This window comes from Eptesicus fuscus, chromosome 9 (genome assembly GCF_027574615.1).
Source record: "Eptesicus fuscus isolate TK198812 chromosome 9, DD_ASM_mEF_20220401, whole genome shotgun sequence".
Taxonomy (NCBI): Eukaryota; Metazoa; Chordata; class Mammalia; order Chiroptera; family Vespertilionidae; genus Eptesicus; species Eptesicus fuscus.
Genome location: NC_072481.1, coordinates 13,908,030 through 13,929,231, shown reverse-complemented (window position 1 = coordinate 13,929,231; position 21,202 = coordinate 13,908,030). Strand labels below are relative to the sequence as shown.

General features: G+C 47.1%; 1 protein-coding gene across 2 annotated transcripts in view; it reads left to right on the top strand.

Annotated features, from left to right (window-relative positions):
• TCEA3 (transcription elongation factor A3) overlaps window positions 1-21,202 on the top strand; it is a 39,504-nt gene that overhangs the window by 1,458 nt on the left and 16,844 nt on the right. The window contains exons 2-5 of one of the 2 annotated variants that reach the window (XM_054720770.1): window positions 4,552-4,614; window positions 5,344-5,449; window positions 5,876-6,017; window positions 12,896-12,961. In XM_054720770.1, coding sequence (XP_054576745.1) covers window positions 4,552-4,614; window positions 5,344-5,449; window positions 5,876-6,017; window positions 12,896-12,961 — 377 coding nt within the window. The remainder of the gene's footprint in view (window positions 1-4,551; window positions 4,615-5,343; window positions 5,450-5,875; window positions 6,018-12,895; window positions 12,962-21,202) is intronic. The other variant, XM_054720771.1, reaches the window with a different exon arrangement.

The window sequence follows — 21,202 nt, the reverse complement described above, 5'->3', positions numbered from 1 at the left end:
CTGACTAGGACTCCGGACGGTGCCAACTAGGAGTTAGAAAATGAGACCAGCGTCTGCACAGCCCCATGAAACAGAAACCCGCCGAGTGCAGGCAGCTCTCACCCTTACATCCCAGCCTCCACCCACCCCCATTCCAGATCTTCCAAAGGCAGAGACACAAACTGAGCCACAAGTGTGTGTGTGTGCGTGTGGAGGGGGGCAGGGGGCACTTTTCCAACTGGGGCAGCAGAGTCCAAACCCGTCTTCTGAGCTAAACTCCAAAGAAAGTAGACAGGTTACCCCAGCCCCGCTCCTTGTTGAGGCCTGGCATGGGCCAGGAGACTCTGGGCCTCGGCGGGAGAGGGGTGGAGGGTGGTGGATGGGGTGGGGAAGGTAGGAGACCGGAGAAAAGCCGCTTGGTTGTGAGGGGAGCTCTGGCTGAGAAGGAAGGCCCTGGCCCTGGCTTCCCCTGGCTCTCCTGTGGCCATGGGCCCACCACTTCCCCTCGCGGGCCTGGCTTTCCTCTTCTGTGCAGCGGGAAGAGGAATGGTGCTCCTTGGAATGTGTTCCTGTGGAAGTATTCAGAGCTCTGCCCAGGAAAGATGCAAGCCTGGCCACAGGTTCCCCGTAGCTCTGCAGCCACGTCTGTGCCAGTCTGCAGCCACGTCTGTGCCTGGGCTTCTCCCAGCGTCTGAGCGGGCACAGAGCTCTGGGCATGTGATCAAGAAAGGTGGGGCTGCTCTAGGAGTGAAAATGGGCCACCAGGGGTGGTTAGGGAGAGGAGGACACACTTCCTGAAGTAAGACGGATCCTCCACGTTGCAACTCAGGCCCAGGGTGCACTGCCAATTACTGCAATTTACGGCTTTTGTCAGACGGTGTCAGCGTGCACCCATTAAGACAGCTTCATCATACAAGCATCAAGTCACAGCTACACAATTACACACAACAATATAGCTACAGCCACACAACAATACCTAAACAAGCGAATATGAACATAACTGCATATGAGACATGGTTACTGACCCTGATGTGATAGATACACTGACCATTATATTTACAGAAAGATACACAAAGACAGTGACATGGGTACACGTGTGCATGCAGACAATAAGCAATACTCAGACATGCAAAACTACAAACTTAACAGCTACGCTTACACATTCAGACGTTACAACCCAGGCATCATTTCACAAATACAAACAAACACGTTGCACTTCAAGCTGCATACCCACAGCTCCACACCTGGACCAGAGATATTACACGCCTCATGCATGGGTGCAGAGAGACATACCTGGCAATGCAATGTGACATACAGAGACAAATGTCCAGTGGTAAGATGGAACCGGCTTAACATTGGTGGTTGAGGTTTCAGGAATTTTGCAAGCCTATTGTTAAATAGAGCCATCATTTAAAAAATTAAATTGTAAGCTTACAAATAAATATTTTTAAAAATATATATATTTTATTGAATTTTTACAGAGAGAAAGGGAAAGGGAGAGCCAGAAACATCTACCAGCTGCCTCCTGCACACCCCCTACTGGGGATGTGCCCGCAACCAGGGTACATGCCCTTGACCGGAATCGAACCCGGGACCCTTCAGTCCGCAGGCCGACGCTCTGTCCACTGAGCCAAACCGGTTAGGGCAAATAAATATTTTTTAATAAATTATATTTAAAACAAAGGTAATAAATACTCCAAAATCATCATTTCCTAATTATTTTACCATCATCTATGGTCTAGAGGTTATTAACTTCTATTACATCACTATGGTGGAAATCTACACTAATAAAAGAGAAAGATGCAAATTGACCATACCTCCACGATGCCCACCAGCCAATCAGGAGTGAGTATGCAAATTAACCCAGCAAAGATGGTGGGTTAATTTGCATATGCAGGCACAGAGCAAAGACTGAAGGCTCTGGCCTGAGCGAAGACTGAAGACTGAAGACTGAAGAGGCTTGGCTTCTCTGCTGCGGCTGGAGTGAAGGCCTGGGTCCCAGGTGCCGGAGGAAAACCGGTGCTGGCAGCCAGGGGAAGGAAGGCCTATTGCACGAATCTTCGTGCAACAGGCTTCTAGTACTATCTAATGGTGTTACTCACCAATAGCTCCTTCAGTTCAGTGACAGCGTGTTGGTAACTTGAGATTGGCCACGGGAGGAGTGTTTACACAGAAATAGGCAAACAATACAAATCAGGTTTTTTCCCCCCTTAAGACCTGGTTGTTAAATATTGACCAGCATACCACTGCACTTACCCACGTTGATATTCGATGATTGTACAAGTCTGGACAGATCTATATCCATACCTACACTGGTGTATAGTGGTTCGAGCCTCAAATGCCTGAGTTTGAATCCCAGCTCTGTTCCTTGTAACTTTGGGCAAATTATTTAACCTCTCTGTTTCTTGGATTCCTCTTCTATGAAAGTGGGATCATCTATACCAATGAAGATAGTACCTACCTCATAGGGTCATTGTAAGAGTTAAACAAGATAATTCACGTAAAACACATCGAACAGTGTCCACACACAGTAAGCCTTTAATTAATGTTACACACAGAGTTACATGCCCACGAGTTTAGATGCGCACACAAACCCACAGGCCACACCTCTGAACACAGACTGTGAACCCGAGCTCTAAGGGAGGCTGAGGACTGGCCACCCTTGGGACGTGGTCCAGGAAGCCTGGCAGCTGGTGCTCCCCAGGGAACCAAACTCAGGCCAGGAGGCCGGGGCTTGGCTTCTAGGAAGTGGCTGGGAGGAAGGAGAAAGCTGAAGTGGGTCAGGGGTGGGTCAGGGCCTGGCCGCCAGCAGATTTTCAAATCTGAGTCTCCTTTCTTCTCCTCCCAGTCTCCCCTCCCACCTTCTGCTTTCTGCTTGATTCATTCACGCAGGGTGTCATGGCTATGTGCTGAACCTTGAGGTCTAAAATATCCTCTTTATCCAAGAGGAATGACAGTGTATGTCCATACAAAGACTTGTGCATGGATGTTCCTAGCAGACTTGTTTGTAGTGGGCCCAAACTGGACACTACCAAAAGTCATCAACAGGCGAATGCATAAGCAAACTGTGGTGTGTGCGTGCAATGGAAACAGCCCAGCAGTGAAAAGGAGTGGTTGATAAGCACAGCAACATGGATACATCTCAAAATAATTACGCTGAGTGAAAGAAGCCAGACGAAAAGGAGTCTATGACAGGACTCTTGATCTACAGGACTTAAAAGTGCAAGCCCAGCCCTTGCCGGTGTGGCGCAGTTTCTTGGATTTCGTCTGGTGCACCAGGAAGTTGCTGGTTGGATTCCTGGTCAAGGGCTCATGCCCTGGTTGTGGCCTCCATCCCCAGTAAGGAGTGTAGGGGAGGCAGCCAATCAATGTTTTGCTCTCCCTTTCCCTTCCTCTCTCTCTAAAAATCAATAAACTATCCCTTTCTTAAAAAATTGATTTCAGGGAGGAAGGGAGAGGAAGAGAGAGAGAGAAACAGCAATGATGAGAGAGAATCATTGATTGGCTGCCTTCTGCATGACCCACACTGGGGGATCAAGCACACAACCCAGGCAGGTGCCCTGACCGGGAATCAAACTGTGACCTCCAGGTTTATAGGTCAATGCTCAATCACTGAGGCAGGCCAGCTGAGCTAAACTATTCCTTTTTAAAAAATACAAGCCTGCCAAAACCGGTTTGGCTCAGTGGATAGAGCGTCAGCCTGCGGGCTGAGGGGTCCCAGGTTCGATTCCGGTCAAGGGCATGTGCATTGATTGCGGGTACATCCCCAAGTGGAAGGTGTACAGGAGGCAGCTGATCAATGTTTCTAGCTCTCTATCCCTCTCCCTTCCTCTCTGTAAAAAATCAATAAAATACATTTAAAAAAAATTTTAAAAATAAAAAATACAAGCCCATCTATCATGAGAGAAAGCAGAATAGTGGTGGCCTGGGTATGGGGTTGGGGGTGCAAGGAGGGATGGATTACAAAGGGGAACTAGGAAACTTTGGGGAATGGTGGCTATGTTCTTATCTTGATTGTGGTGATTGTTTCATGGGTCCAAACTCATCAAGTTGTAGCCTGCAATATGTCCAGTTTATTGTACATCCATTATACCCTGATAAAGCTGTAAACACACACACACACACACACACACACACACACACACACACAACCACCTGCAGAAGCTCATAGTAGGAAAGTGAGGAAAGGAGGATACTAAAGCAATAATAATAAGCTGCAAAGTAACTAAGGAAGAGATGGGGAAGGGGAGAGCATACCCAGTAGAAAGAACAGGAGAACCAATGGCTTAGGGTCAGGGAAAGTGGTTAGGGCTGAAGCCTGGCTCAGAGGGGCTTGAACCCAGCCTGGGTGGTAAGGATGACGTAGAGAGCTGAACCGGGGCAGAATCTTTTCCTTCTCTCTCCTTCTTTCTGTCCCCTGCCTGTCCTCCGACTGCCTTTCTGCCTGTGTCCTATACCGGAACAGTCTCCTCCCCACCACCTCCCCTCCTCTTTCCTACCAAGACCAGATGGTCAGAGAGGGGCCTGGGGCAGAACCCACAGCCTCAGCCCTCACCTTGTGGCCTCCCACAGGAAGGGGCCCTCGACCTGCTGAAGAAGCTGAACAGCTGTCAGATGTCCATCCAGCTACTCCAGGTGGGGTGGGGGTGGAAAGCTCTGGGGACAGTGCTGGGGGGGGGGATATCCATCTGGGGGGAAGACCTCTAAGGGTGGGGTCTGGGGACAATTTCTGAGTAGAGGGCTGGGGGATCTTGAGGTGCTCTGAGCGGGGGGACTGGGCATTTAGATGGGCACCGGAGACCTTCCAAGCACAGGGGGGCCCTCTGGGTCTGGGAGAAAGGCTGATGTATTTTCCTTGAATACCCAATTCCCAAGGCCCTGGGCTTGGGCATACAAGAGGCCAATGATCCAGTGAAGAGACCCCCATTTTTTGATCCTCCCTGTGGCCCATATAGTCCCTAAACATTACCCGATGCTCTTGGCCCTGAAAAAAAATCAGCACAGACCCAAGCTTTAGTAGCCAGGGCTACATCTTAAGGTGAAACTTGAGCTCAAAGATATGCCTCCACCACACCTGGGGACTGGGAATGGGAAGGGGTCCTCATCATCCAGACCCACCACCACCACCACCACCACCACCTCAGCTTTTCACCAAAGTTATCCATCAGTGCAGGGGGCTGCGCCTGGGGCACTGGCCCTCACTAAGGATGGCAGGTCAGGGCCTCAGTTATAGGATCAGGGTTATCTCAGGCACAGGTCAGGCTGAGGGAAGGGGGTGGTTAAACTGGGGCAGGTCTTTTCAGTTAGGGCAGCCAATCCTGCGTGTCCATTCCCAGACCAGTCCCTAACTCTGTCGCTTTTCAGACAACCAGGATCGGAGTCGCCGTTAATGGGGTCCGGAAGTACTGCTCAGACAAAGAGGTGGTGTCCTTGGCCAAAGTCCTCATCAAAAAATGGAAGCGGCTGCTGGGTGAGAGGGGACTGTTTCCTCCCAGCCCCTGTGACAGGACTATGCTTGGCCCATAGCGGGCACTCAGTGTATGTTTGTTGAATGACTTCATAAATGACAGATGGTCTCTCGTGGGGAGTACCAGTGTTTGTCTACTCAAGTGCGAGATTTATAGATATGTACGTTTTCATGTACATGTGTGTATTTCATTTGCCTGTGTGTTTGTACATGTCTGTAGAGAGATATTTGTATAAACATGTGCATAGGTATGTGTGTGCAGATGTCTTTCTGTCCCCATGGTGTGAGCGTGGATTTGCACACATATGTGCATATGGTAGGTGCATCTGTGTATAAATGTGTGTGTGTGTTGGGGGAGTGTGCAGTTGACCCTGTCCCTGCCCTTTGCTCCTTCCTCCCCAAAGCTATGCTTTTTTTTTTTTTTTTCAGACTCCCCTAGTTCCCCCAAAGGGGGAAAAGGAGAGGAAAGAGAAAAAGCCAAGAAGAAAGAAAAAGAACTTGACTGTTCCCGTTGGAAGCCAGAGGCAGGCCTTTCTCCACCAAGGACAAAACAAGAAGAGCCCAAAGTCAGGTATTTTTTCCGGGACAGAGAGAAGGGGGCTGACACTTGTCGCGTCCTCGGCCAGCAGTGCTGTTTATATATAACTTCACTTAATCCTCACCACCCGAGAGATGGCTGTTATTATTACCTCCTGCAGGCCCCCCTCACAAGACCCAGATAGCTGTCCCTGGCACTGGCTTCATCTAGAAGGATGCAGGGCCAGGGAACGCCGTGTTGTTGACACACTCGGGCCTTTTCTCATCAGCAGGAGTTCTCATAGGGGAAGCACCGCATCCACAGCTCTCCACCCAGGTAACGCCCAGGTGCAAGGAAATGAGACCACAGTGGGTGGGAACTCCTGACCTCGATGTCCTATGCCCCAAATAGGTATCAGTCCTATAGACCAAACATGGAATTCCAGCAAGGGCACTGACCAGTTACAAAATCCACTCACTTGGGACTGCCAAAAAACTGTGGGTTTCCGCTAATTATTTATAGTTCATCCCTCGCCCTTCCTGTGGAGACACCATTTACCAATCAGGGCTCATTGGTACTGGAAGCGATGTTGCCTAGTAATGCAGCTGATGACCCACCTTTGTCAGGGTGGCAGGTCAATGGACTAGGAACTGACTTGCTCCTAGAAAAGAAGCATTTTGTTGGCTCTTTATTCAAATTTCCCATTTAGTGATGAGGAGGCTGAAGGCTGGGAAGCAGGACTTTCCGAGGATCGCACAGCCATTATGGGACAAAGTGGGATTCCAATCTTCGTCTGTCAGAACCCCACAAGAATAGAACAGTCCGCAAAATGGAATGATTTCCAGATAGGGCCCAAAAGCCTTATCCAACACAATAGATAAAAGCCTTCGTTAATGTAGAAATAAGACCTACCTTTTTCATATGTGACAACACAGATGACTTAATTCCTTTGGGGGGAGGTCCTCTGTTGTTCATAATAGATAAGGGGTGGTACTAGCTAATACTGAGTAGTATCTGATGGCACTAGATAATACTACACAATCCGGACAAAACTATCCATGATTTCTCAACATCTTTAATGTACAAACCTTTTCTCCCAATATATCCACTGTAAGGGAATCATATTAAGAAATTAATCAGATTAAACATAAAAATGATGTATTCTGTGCATAACATTTAAAAAATATTTTTAAATATATTTTTATTGATTTCAGAGAGGAAGAGGGAGGGAGAGAGACATAGAAACATCAATGATGAGAATCATTGATTGGCTGCCTCCTGCACGTCCCACACTGGGGATTGAGCCACAATCTGGGCATGTGCCCTGACCAAGAATTGATTTGTGACCTCCAGGTTCATAGGTCGACACTCAGCCACTGAGCCACGCCGTTCAGTCTGTGTATAACATTTTTTAGCTGGCATTTCTGAAACATCTTTCCTCTGAACCCTTGTGAAAATTTATTTATTTATTTAATTTATTTATTTATTTATTTATTGAATGAAGGCAAAGACTTTTCAGACATTTAATTTTTTTAATCCTCACCTGAGGACATGCTCTCATAATTTTAAAGAGAGAGAGAGAAATTGGTTGCTTCCTGCACACGTCCCGACCGGGGATCAAACCCACAACCTAGGTATGTGCCCTGGGACACATGCTCTCACCAACTGAGCCACACTAGCCAGGGCCCTCTGAACCCTTTTTAATTGAATGTTTATTATAATCCTCTACTACAAGCCTTCCATGCAAAACACTTTAGGAAATGATGCTGTAAGAGGAATGCTTCGTGACCAGGAGGGAGATAGCCTCTGCCACATTACTCCCATTTTTGGTTGTAAAAATAACCGGGGCTGAGGGGATGCTATATGCTACTATTCCTGCAAGGCACAAGGTCGTCCCATACACTGAAGAACCCTTTATCGTGTTCAGCGTGCCCGTAGGGCTCCCATGGCAAAGCACTGCAGGATAGAATATTGACTGACGTGGGGAAACGTCCACGGAGTACTAAGAGGAGCTGTGCACTGTATAGTATATAGGGCATGATCCCATTTTTATGAAAATTAAGAAAGTGAATTTTATGCACCTGCACAGGAGAAAAGGTGAGAAGGATATGTACCAGGGTGGTAATGGTGATTATTTCTAATAGATAAAGATTGAGAAGGTTTTGTTTTCTTATTTTGGCAAATTTCGATCTAATGTTTCCCAATAAATAATGTATTAATTTTGAAATAAGAAAAAAATAATGAAACTATTTTAAATATATATATATGTGATTATAATTAAGAGCTTCATATTCTATATTATACAAGAAAAATTGTAAATTTATATTGTTGGCTTTTTTTCCACAATGACCCTATGTGTATGTATATGTGTACATATATATATATATACATATATATATGTATATGTATATATATATATATGTATATATATATATATTTTATTTTTTTTTTAATCCTCACCCTAGGATAGATATTTTTTCCACTGCTTTTCAGACTGAGTGGAAGGGAAGGAGAAGAGGAGGAGAGAGAGAGAGAAAGAGAGAGAGGAACATTGATGTGAGAGCAAAACATCAATTGGCTGCCTCTTGCACACCCCTCACTGAGGGTCAAGTCTGCAAACCAAGCATGTGCCCTGACTAGGAATCAACTGGCAACCTTTTATGACATTTAATCAACTGAGCCACATGGGCCAGCCAGGGCTGCATTTATTTTATACAGGTAGTCACTTGCTCATTGTAGAAAGTTTAAAATATATAAATAGGAAAATTAAAAACCATTCATTTTTTAGAGACAAGCACACATATCTATATAATAAAAGCCTAAGCAACTGTTATGGCAGAACGGCCAGTCACTATTATGCACACTGACCACCAGGGGGCAGACACTCAACGCAGGAGCTGTCCCCTGGTAATCAGTTTGCTCCCACAGGGGGAGCACTGCTCAGCCAGAAGCTGGGCTCACAGCACTAAGGAGCAGCGAGCAGGTGGGCAGTAAGGAGCGAGGGGTCCCGGACTGCAAGAGGGCACAGGCCGGACTGAGGGACAACCACCCCCCAGAGCACGAATTTTGTGCACCGGACCTCTAGTATGTACATACACTGAGTGACCAGATTATTATGATCTCTGAACGCATAATAATCTGGCCACTCAGTGTGTATCCTATATAATAAAAGGCTAATATGCAAATTGTCCCCTCGACCAGGAGTTTGACCAGCAGTCAGGCCAGCCAACCGCCCATGTCCCCTCCCCCTGGCCAGGCTGGCTGGACCCCACCCATGCACAAATTCATGCACCGGGCCTCTAATATATATACATATACATATACATATACATATACATATACATATGTATATGTATATATGTATATACATATATATGTATATGTATATGTATATATATATGTATATATATATATATATGTATATGTATATATACACACACACACACACTGAATGGACAGATTATTATGCGTTCAGAGATCATCATAATCTGGCCACTCAGTGTATAATCATGTGCATAAACACATATATATCCTTCTAGACTTTTACCTATGTATCATCACCATCCTTAAGTTAATAAAATAGAATTATACTCTATATACTATTTTGTAACCTTTCCACATTTATTTAAATAGTAAATCATGTTTAGTGTAAAAACTTTAGAAAAGCAAACACAAGAACAGAATAACAGAAATAACCACTGTGTATCTCATCTTTTAAGAACATATGCATGTACATTTATATTTTCTTAATAAAATTGGAAGCACACTCTACATACTGTTTTGTAATGAGCATCGTACATTTAACGTCTTGCACATTCGTGGGCGGTGGGATTGTTAACGCTGGCTTTTCACCGGCGTGGCGCTGTCACGGGAAGTATCACTGTGGCTGAGCAGGGATTGGGGTGGTTGTCTCCCACCTTGCTGGGTGAGTCAAGCTTCCTTTCTTTTTAGTCTCCTTAATGGTAACTCATTATTTATTATTTAAACACTATAACCACATCAGTGAAATTTAAAATAAGAATTAAAAACATTTGTCCACAGTGTGCCACCTCTGACAAATAAAACCGTTTTTATTTTTTTCTCTTTTCTCCCAATCCTGAACTACTCACATATGTCATTTTTTCATTCCTGTAGGTGGAGTGTACAAACTACTATGTTCTTGTTAATTTATCTTCCTATTGTATTCTAGGCATTTTCTTCATGTTCCCGAATAGTTTTCATAATGATCACTTACAGCAGCAGTGGCGGGAGCCTCTCCTGCCTCCGAGGCAGCCCTAAGGATGTCCGACTGCAGCTTAGGCCAACTCCCCATCAGTCTGACATCCCCCGAGGGCTCCCGAGCTGCCAAAGAAATGTCTGACTGCCAGCTTAGGCCTGATCTCCCAGGGAGCGGGCCTAAGCTGGCAGGTGGACATCCCCCAAGGGGTCCCAGACTGCGAGAGAGAGCAAGCCGGGCTGAGGGGACCCCCCCCCCCCACCCCAGTGCACAAATTTTCATGCACCCGGCCTCTAGTATTGTATAATTTGGAAAATGAGAAATCAGATGTCTGCAGTTATGGAGCATAAGGACTTATTTGTGCTGGGAACTGCATGATCTAATGTCTTCCTCCCAGACAGCCCCAAGACATAGGTTCTTTTCTTCTCATTTGACAGGTGAGGGAACATGATGCTTGGAGAAAACAACCTGCCCTGAGGGTTAGAGCTGGGAATGCAACTCATGTCATCAACTCCCTGTTTATTTTCTTATTTAAATACATTTTTATTGATTTCAGAGAGGAAGGGAGAGGGAGAGAGAGATAAGAAACATCTATATATATAAAAACCTAAGCAACTGAACGACCAGTCGACCGGTGGCTATGATGCACACTGACCACCAGGGGACAGATGCTCAATGCACAGGATCGGGTTCCCTCCTGTCTGGATCGGGCCTGTGGGCATCAGGCCGAAACCTGCTATTGGACATCCCCCGAGGGGTCCCAGATTGCGAGAGGGCGCAGGCCAGGCTGAGGGACCCCACTGGTGCACGAATCCATGCACTGGGCCTCTAGTCAATGATAAGAATCATTGACCGGCTGCCTCCTGCATGCCTCCTACTGGGGATCAAGCTCGCAACCCAGGCATGTTCCCTGACGGGAATTGAACCGTGACCTTCTGGTTCATAGGTTGACGCTCAACCCCTGAGCCACACAGGCCAGGCTCGACTCCCTTTTAGAATGATACATGTTATGTATGTTTGTATGCATGTAGAAAAAGACCTGGAAGGAAAGACATTAAACTTAATAGTTGTTACCTCTGGGGAGGTTTGTTTTTCCACTTTTTTAGTTTTTATATTTATTTCTATACTGTTTAACTTCACAACTTTCAGCCACAAATATTTGTAGAGCGCCTACTCTTAGCCAGGCGCTAGTCAGCAGGGGTCCTCAAACTTTTTAAACAGGGGGCCAGTTCACTGTCCCTCAGACGGTTGGAGGGCCGGACTATAGTTTAAAAAAAAACTATGAACAAATTCCTATACACACTGCCCATATCTTATTTTGAAGTAAAAAAACAAAACGGCAAAAACACCCGCATGTGGCCCGCGGGCCGTAGTGTGAGGACGCCTGCACTAGTGTATGTGCTTGGGTAAGTCAGTGAACATATTAGACTGCGTTCCCCAGAAGCAGACCCTAAGACTTGGATTCCAGTGCAGCGGGTTTACTTGGGAAATTATTTCAGGAAATGCAGATGGAGTGAGGAAGTGAGACAGGGAATGGGAGGAAGCCAGCAAGGAATGTGTTAGTAAGCCGGTTACTGCCTCGGGTGACCAGGACTTAAATCCTGTTTGGCCGCTCTGTGTGACAGTGGAGAACACACCTCGGGGTGACCCACTTGAGGGCCGAGGCAGGTGGGGTGTATATCCACCCAGCACTCACAGCCTACTGGCCTGCTGGTTCTAACTGGAGCAGAGAACGCCTGTGGGCAGACTGAACACAGGGGAGCTTGCAGGGGAAAGTCCTTGTGTCCCCGGACACTGGGGGGATGAGTGCCCGAGGGGATACGGTCTCAGCAAGGACAGTGTCCACCACAGTGAACAAAAGCCACCGAACTCTGCTCTTGTGGAAGTTAGATGTGGGTGGTTGGAGGGGAGGGCGTGGACACTCCATACAATAAGTAAGAAAATTAGAGTCTGTTAGGAGGTGACACCTTTGCTGGAATTAAAAGGAGAGCGAAGTAAGTGAGATAGGGAGTGGGTGTTGCAATTTGCAAACAGATTAATTTTACAAAACCAATACAAGGGGAAAATGCATTCTATATCAAAACGAATGTAGCTACATGCATTTTTGGAAAGTTGGGGGAAATTTCACCTCTAATCCCATCGTCCTAATATGGTTATAGTTAGCATTTGGATGTATTGTCTTTCAGTCTTTTTTCCCCCGTAGGCATTTTCTGGCAAGACTTTAGGCACAGCATACATTTAATTCTGTGTCCTGCTCTCTCACTTGTCATTTTAACGCAGCTCTTCAATCTCCAAGGCCCTTGTGCTTCCTCTCCTCCCCTCCCTCTAAGGTGCCTGCAGGGGAGGCTGGAGATGCTCTCTCCCTCCTCCTGAGAATAAGCAATCCCAGGAATTCCAATCTCCATGGATTCCAGCTGGCCAAGGCCTGCCTGACAGCAAGGAAGAGAGGGGCCTGCTGAGAATTAGTCATTCATAATTAGTAACAGATGACAGAACACATGTAACATGTCTGGCCTCATTGATGGAGGGGAGGTGAGGGTGAGCAGCCCCATCACCTGGAGCTTCCTCTCCCTGGTAGCGGTGGTCCAACTCGGCTCTACCATCCTCAACCCGGCAGGCATGGCTCCGGGATGCTTTCTCCCCAGCTCTGATCTCTCTAGATCAGTACTGATGCTGGCCTGGCAGAGAGTCTCACCTCTGATGTCTCTTCTTTCAGGAGAGACTCTGTGGATTCCAAGTCTTCTTCGGCCACCTCCTCTCCAAAAAGATCATCGATGGAAAGGTAAGGGAAGCCATGGACTTCTCCACCCCAGAGATCCCATTCAACTTCTGTCCCTCTCTCTGCTTTAATGTAGGAAGCCTGAGGCTGGGGAAGGAGGAAACCTTAGCTGTTATGTTGCCTCTGAAATCTAGGATCCACACAGTAAGACTAAGGGGGAGGGGAGGGAGGTTGGGGAACTGGATGAAAAAGATGAAGGGATTGCAAAGTACCGATTGGTAGTCACTAAATAGTCATGGGACTATAAAGCACAGCATAGGAAATATAGTCAGTAATATTGTAATAACGGTGTATGGGGCCAGTAGAACTACTGGAAATATCAAGGGGAACACTTTGTCAAGTATATGATTGTCTAATCATGTGCTGTTCACCTGAAACTAATACAAAATAGCATTGAAGGTAAGCTATAATTGGCCCTAGCCGGTTTGGCTCAGTGAATAGAGCAACGGCCTGCGGACCAAAGGGTCCCGGATTTGATTCCTGTCAAGGGCACGTACCTTGGTTGCAGGCTCCTCCCTGGCCCGGGCCCTGTTCAGGGCGTGCAGGAGGCAACCAATCGATGTGTTTCTCTCACATCAATGTTTCTCTGTCTTTCCCTCTCTCTTCCACTCTCCCTAAAAATCAATGGAAAAATATCGTCGGGTGAGGATTAAAAAAACAAAAAAGCATGTACTAACTAATCCTATATAATAAAAGGCTAATGTGCAAATCGACTGAACAGCAGAATGACCAGTCGCTATGACGCACACTGACCACAAGGGGGCAGACACTCAATGCAGGAGCTTCCCCCTGATGGTCAGTGCGCTCCCACAGGGGGAGCACCGCTCAGCCAGAAGCCAGGCTCACCCCTAATGATGAACTTAGATGAAATCAATGCACAAAACTGGATAATCGGAAAAGCATGCTTTCTCACCGCAGCAGCGGTGACGGGGAGCAGGCCTAAGCAGTCAGTCGGACATCCCCCGAGGGCTCCTGGACTGTGAGAGGACACAGGCCGGACTGAGGGGAGCCCCCCCCCCGCCCAGTGCACGAATTTCGTGCACTAGGCCTCTAGTGATGATTATAAGACTGCTTGCAATAAAGAGAACAGTGGGTTTTTTAAATGTAAGCTATAATTGAACATTTTTAAATAAATAAAATTTTTTTAAAGACTAAGGGGCCCCTGAATGAGAGGTGTGGCTCTTCATGGTGGCTGTTGCCCCATCACTGGGGAACGTTCTCAAGGTGACACTGAACCCAGTGAGGACACAGGCCTTGAGAGCCTATACCTGGGACGGGAACTCTGGTTTGGGGCTGAACTGGTTAGGATATCTCCCCCAGAGTAGCATATATCATCAAGTCATTCATTCATCAGATATTTGTTGAGGACCTACTATGTGCCAGGAACTGTTCCAGGTGCCAAGGATAAAGCACTGAACAAAAGAAACAAAAATTACTGCAGCCTCAAGGCCTGTATTCTAAGAGGGGAGACAGAGATACATATAGTAAGTAAGTTATACAACAGTTTAGAAGATGGCATGTGCTATGGAAAACAGAGCAGGGTGAGGGGGGTTGGGGAAAAACGGTCGTGGGTGGTCAGAAGAGCCCTCAATGAGGACATGACCTTTGAGCACAACCTTAACCGGATGAGGGAATTAGCCACACAGATGTTGGGGTCATTCCAAACCTAAGGAGCTGTGTGGTGGCCAGTGGGGCTGAAGCCAGTAAATGAGAGGAGAGTTGGAGGAGGAGTGAAACAGGAGCCACTGGAGGGTATTAAGCTTGTAAATTATGTGATCAAACATATCAGGATCCCTCCGGCTGCTGTGACGAGAATGGATTGTCAAGGCAGAAGTAGAGAGACCAGGAAATTATTTTGATTATTCAGGCACGATATGACATGACGGTGGCTGAGGGTGGCAGCAGGTGGGGAGAAGGGGTGGACTCCACTCCAGATACATTTTGAAGGCAGAGCTGGTTGGGTTCCTGACTGATTGGATGTGGGGCACAAGAGAAAAAAAGCCAGGATGACTCCAAGACTTTTCACCTGAGCATCTATCTGCAAGGATGGAGTTGTCACTAGTTGCTAGGGGAGGACTGAGTAAACCAGGCTGTGGCGGGAGATCCAGAGTTCAGGTTTGGGTATGCTGGGTTTGAGGGGTATACCAGTCATCCGGATGGAGAAGGTGCATGAGCGGTTAGGGTATACCAGGCTGGAATTCGGGAAGAAAATCTGGGCCGGAAATGTAAATTTCAGAGTCAGTGTGTGGCTAGCATTTGGAGCTGGATGAGATCACTACTGAGAGACTGTGGGTAAAGGAGTGACTTGTAGTCCAGGAGGAGGTCAGAGGTCAGAGCAGGAGAAGCAGGGCCAAGGGAAGTGACTTGGAGGTGGATTTAAGCAAATGATGAGGGGCCAGGGGCCAGATTGGATGCTGGGACAACCAGGTGGGACAGTGAGGTTGGCTTCTAGGTGATTATGAGTGGGAGACACACAGCTGTTTCAGGCCTGATGTACAGTAAGACCGCCACTGTACATTAGGAGAGAAAAGCACCACCACAAGGGGCTGTTGAAGGCTTTATGAGGATGAAACAGGCCTGAGAGGTAGACGGGGCTGCTGCCTTGCCCGATTCCAACTGCCAACTCCAGCTGGTGAGTGAAGGCTCTCAGTGCTGCTGGGAGAGGGAGTCTGAGGCTGCACCCTGCCTCGGAGAAGAGAGTTCTGTGGCCCATTAGCAATACCTGCCATGAGGGAGGCCTAGGAGGCCCCAGTGCCATCCTGACCTCAAACCAGTGGCCCTCCACGGAGGCTCGTTTAGAAATTCATGGCAGCATTTTTGGTGGTCACTATGACTTGGGAGGGATCTTAGTCAGCTCGGGCTGCTGTCAAAAATACCATGGACTGCATGGCTTACACAAAAGACATTTATTTCTCACAGTGCTGGAGGCAGGGAAGTCCAAGGTCAAGGTGGCAGCTGATTCAGTCCCTGGTGCAGGCCTTCTTCCTGGCTTGCAGCTAGCCACCTTCTTGCTTCTTGCTCTGTCTGCACATGATTGGGGGAGAGGGGTGCACTCTTGTCTCTCTCCCTCTTCTGAGAAGGACTATAATCCCATCATGGGGCCCCACCCTCATCTAAACCTGCTTATCTCTCAAAGGTCTCGCCTCCAAATACAACCACATTGGTGGTTAGGACTTCAGTATATGGACTGGGGGGGTGGGGGGGAGGGGACACGCATATTCTGTCCATAATGGGAATGGGGAAGGAACACCCCAGCATTTAGTAGGCAGGGGTCCGAGATGCTAAACATCCTGGAACGTGAAGGGCATCCTGCATAGTGAAGGGTTGTCCTGTCCCAGAAGGAAACACTGACCACTCATCCAGTTCTGGGTGTGAGGCTATAATATAACAGTCAACATTTGTGGAGGGATTTATACCTCAGACTCCTCTCCTGACCTTGCCTGTGGCCCTGAAGTCTCCTGGCTCCCTCCCATCATGAACGCTTTTCCTGAAGGTCAGTCAAACAGAAGGTGTTTGTCCTTCCAGCCATTGTGTCATTTCCTGCTGGTTCAGTATTGGGGGCAGGCAACCCAAAGGGCCAGGAGCAAGTCTCGTAAATTCACTTTATCCTCTACCCAGACTGTTTCCTGCGCTCTCTGCCTCTCTCTCTTTCTCCTCCATGCACGCATACGTACAAGCATCCATCCGGTGTACACATTTGCTGAGCACCTCCTCTACAAGCAACATCCTTCAGGGGTCAAGGGCATGTACACACCCTGGGGACTCCTGGGGACTATGGCAGAATGGAGAGGGCCTGCCCATCTGTAGGGGGCACCCACTACTCCAGCTGGTTGTTGCTCTGTGGACATGCAGACCCCCTGTGCCATGTCCTGCAGCCTTTTTAAGGGAAACTGGACATCTGGATTGTCATATGAGGCTCCCCGTTTTATTTATTTTTTATTTATTTTTTAAATATATTTTATTGATTTTTTACAGAGAGGAAGGGAGAGGGACAGAGAGCCAGAAACATCAATGAGAAAGAAACATCAATCAGCTGCCTCCTGCACACCCCCCACTGGGGATGTGCCCGCAACCAAGGTACATGCCCTTGACCGGAATCGAACCTGAGACCCTTTAGTCCGCAGGCCGACGCTCTATCCACTGAGCCAAACTGGCTTCGGCAAGGCTCCCCGTTTTAAACATTGGCAGCATGTTCACCTTTTTCTAAGACACAATAGGGCAAACACAGTGTATTTGTAGCCTTCCAGTTTGTAACCTCTAAGGCCAGACAAAGATTTAAACTCATGATCTCTGCCATCCTGCGGCTTAATTACTAGTGTAGAGGCAGACGCCAAAATACTTGTTTTTTTTTTTTGAAGATATAACACACAATGGGAACATGAGAAGAGTGTTCCGTTATGATTTGAGAAGTCAAAGGAGCCCTGGCCGGTGTGGCTCAGTTGGTTGAGAGTCAACCTGTGCACCGAAGGGTCACTGGTTCAATTCCTAGTCAGGGCACATACCCAGGTTTCAGGTTTAGTTTCTCTCTCCCCTCTCTCTCTCCCTCTCCCTCTCACTTCCTCTCTCTCTAAAATTAATTTTTAAACACATATTAAAATAGGAGATGTTTTTTAAAAGAAGTCCAAGAAGACTTCATGGAAGAGAGAGTATTTGGGCTGAAAATGGATAGATGAATGAATAGGAGTTTGCCTGGTAGACAAGCTAAGAGAGGGCATCCCAGAGGGAGGGAATGGCACATGCAAAGGTGTGGCAGTATGAGTGAGCATGATGCTCTGGGGGCGGCAGCTGGAGTAACAGGGAGCAGACCACCAAGGGCACCCCTGTGTCAGGGAAGAAGGCTGCTAGGGCCGGGCCCAGCTGGTTTTCACCTAAGCAGTTCCAGGTGCTTGGCGGTGCAGTACCTGAAACACCCTCGAGGTGGCGTGGAAGAGCAGCGAGAGAGACAGGTCTGGTGCCTCTGCTCTGACCTGGGGTGGGTGGATTTTTTAGCACTTAATGGTTGGTATCAGACCACAGGCTGGTGCCGACACTGACACACCCGGGAAGCACAAGGATGCTCTGATTAATCCAACCCCCTACCTCCACCCTCTCTGCAATTGGACTCAGTTCCCAGTTCTGTGCATTGAAAGCAAAATGAGCATGGCTGCCTGAAATGCCACCTAGCAACAAATTCCAGCCAACCAGTCAGCGCCTAGCCAAGAGGAGGCACGGGGACTGGGAGTCCCCTGCCAGGAAGGTGAGGAAAAATGCCAACAAGCAGCCTGGCCTTGCCCAGGTAAAGGGATTCTGGAAAACTCTGCCTTTTAGAGACACGGTGAGATGTATTGAAAAGCATTTGGAAGGCAGGCAGACCTAGACTTGCAATGTGACTCTGCCATTTGCTAGTTGGATGACCTTGGACAAGTCAGTTCATCTCTGAGCCTCAGTCTATTCACCTGTCAAATGGGGATAACTATGACCCCCTTTTAAGGTTATGTGAAAATCAAATGAGGTAATGAAATACTCAGCACTGTTCCTAGTCCATGTTAAGTGCTCAATAACTACATAATGTTTAGTACTAACGCTCACACTTAATGTGGTTACCTATGTAAACTGCCTAATACTTTGTTACTAGAATTCTCTTAGGTGCTTTAATCCTCTTAACCACTCCATACGATGGGTACTATTGTTATCCCCATTTTACATGTGAGGAAACTGAGGCACCTAGAGGAGAAGGTACTCACCCGATGTCACATATATACAAAGTGGTGTTGTCAGGCCTTGAACCTGGGAGTTTGGCTTTGGAGCCTGGGTCCTTAATAAATACACCACCTCGGTGTAGGCATTCCCTCAATGGCAATGTTATTGTTGTTGCTTGCCGTCAGGCCTTCTTCTGAGCAGCGTCCCCAGGCTCCCCCTGGTGGTTCCCCACTGCTGAGTCCTAGACATTGAGGATGTAGTGATCCGGCACATGGGTCAATGAGGGGCGACACCAGGAAGAATCTGGAACACCATCACAGTTGTAGGAGGTGGGTTACACATGGGTCATAGTTGTTGACAGACACTGCCTCAGAGAGAGAGCCTTCTCTTAAGTCACTGGCCTTCCAAAGAGGACCTGTCCCCCACTCAGCTCATCTCTGTCTAAACCTGTGGAATGCACCTTTCACCTCTCTGTGGCCAGCTCCCTCAACTCATTCTGTATTCATTCATCAACAAAGTTCACCAAGTACCTCCCTGGACCACTGTTAAAGGTGCTGGAAGACAGCGGTGAACCAGCCAGTGGGGTTCCTATACGATGGAACCTGTATTCTGGAGATGAAAGCAGACAATGTTTATAAACACATAAACAAGCTAATTATAGACTTGGATGCGTGCCATGAATGCAGAAATTGGGTCATGTGCTAGAGAGTTATAGGGCAGAGACAGTCTGCTTGGCTGGGGTGGTCAGGGAAGGAAGGCCTCCCTGAGAATGTGATATTTGAGCAGAGGCCTGACTGGTGGGGAAGAACCAGTCATAGGAAAAGCTGGAGGAGGGGCCTCCTGGGAGGAGGGGCCATCTGTGCAAAGGCACTGTGGTGAGAGGACAGGTGTGTTTAGGGAACAGAAAGCTGGAGGGCAGTAGAGGCTACAGTGAATGGTGAGGGGAGCTCAGCATGAGATCATGTTAGAGGGCAGGCAGGGGCCAGATGTGGGGGCACTGGGAAGCCACGATGAGGAGTGTGACTTTATGCTGAAAATAATTGGAAGCCATTAGCCCGGTAGGTGCAGCTCCGTCGGTCGAGCATTGTCCCATGAACCAGGAGGTCGACAGTTCGATTCCCAGTCAGGGCACATGCCTGGGTTGTGGGCTCAATCCCCAGTAGGGGGCATGTGGGAGGCAGCTGATCGATGTTTCTCTCTCACCGATGTTTCTATCTCTCTATCACTCTATACTTCTCCCTTCCTCTCTTTCTAAAAAATCAATAAACACCTATAAAATATTTTTTAAAATATTGTGGTAAAATATATGTAACAAAATTAGATAATTTAATATTTTTTTAGCATGAGAAAGAAGAGATTTTCATAATTTCAAATGGGTTAAGGTTTACCAAATATATAAAACAGGTTGTCATTGTGTATTTCAGGTTTTCTGGTTACTCTTATTCATTGAGGTTACTATATATATTTTTAATACATTTTTATTGATTTCAGAGAGGAAGGGAGAGGGAGAGAGATAGAAACATCAATGATGAGAGAGAATCATTGATTGGCTGCCTCCTGCATGGCCCCAACTGGGGATGGAGCCCACAACCCAGGCATGTGCCCTTGACTGGAATCAAACCTGGGACCCTTCAGTTCACAGGCAGATGCTCTATCTGCTGAGCCAAACCGACTTGGGCTGCTGGCAGCTCCTTAATGACAGGAAGACAGGAAGCCTGTCTGAGCCATCAGCACAGTTACCACTCATAATTGTCAAATGTTTTTTAAAGAAGTGTTTCTCATTACAAAATTAGATATATTTTTCATAGATTTAGAAAACATGTATAAGCAAAAGAAGAAAATTAAAATCTCCTATAATCCCATCTCAGAGAGATAATTGTTACTAATGTGGTGTTCTGGTCTGAATGTTATCTACCCCTCCCTCCTGAAATTCATATGTTGACGCTCAATGTGACTGAATTTGGAAGTAGGGCCTCTATGGAGGTGATTAAGGTTAAAAGAGGTCATATGGGTGGAGCAGATCCAATAGGAGTGTCCTTATAAGAGGAGATCTGAGAGCTTACTCGCTCTCTCTCCCTGCCATGTAAGGATACAACAAGAAGGTGGCCATCTGCAAGCCAGGAAGGAGAGCCCTCACATGAAACCAAACTGACCAGCACCTTGATCTTGGACTTCCCAGTCCCTGGAACTGTGAGAAGTAAATTTCTGTTGTTTAAGCCACCCAGTTCAGTATTTTATTTATTTATTTATTTATTTATTTATTTATTTATTTATTTATGTGGGGTTTTTTTAAGCCAAAACCAAAATGGGATCATTCTTAGGCAGTGTATCATAGGAGTTAAGCCAAAACCGGTTTGGCTCAGTGGATAGAGTGTCTGCCTGCGGACTGAGGGGTCCCAGGTTCGATTCCGGTCAAGGGCATGTACCTTGGTTGCGGGCACATCCCCAGTGGGGTGTGTGCAGGAGGCAGCTGATTGATGTTTCTCTCTCATTGATGTTTCTAACTCTCTATCCCTCTCTCTTCCTTTCTGTAAAAAAATCAATAAAATATATTTAAATAAAAAA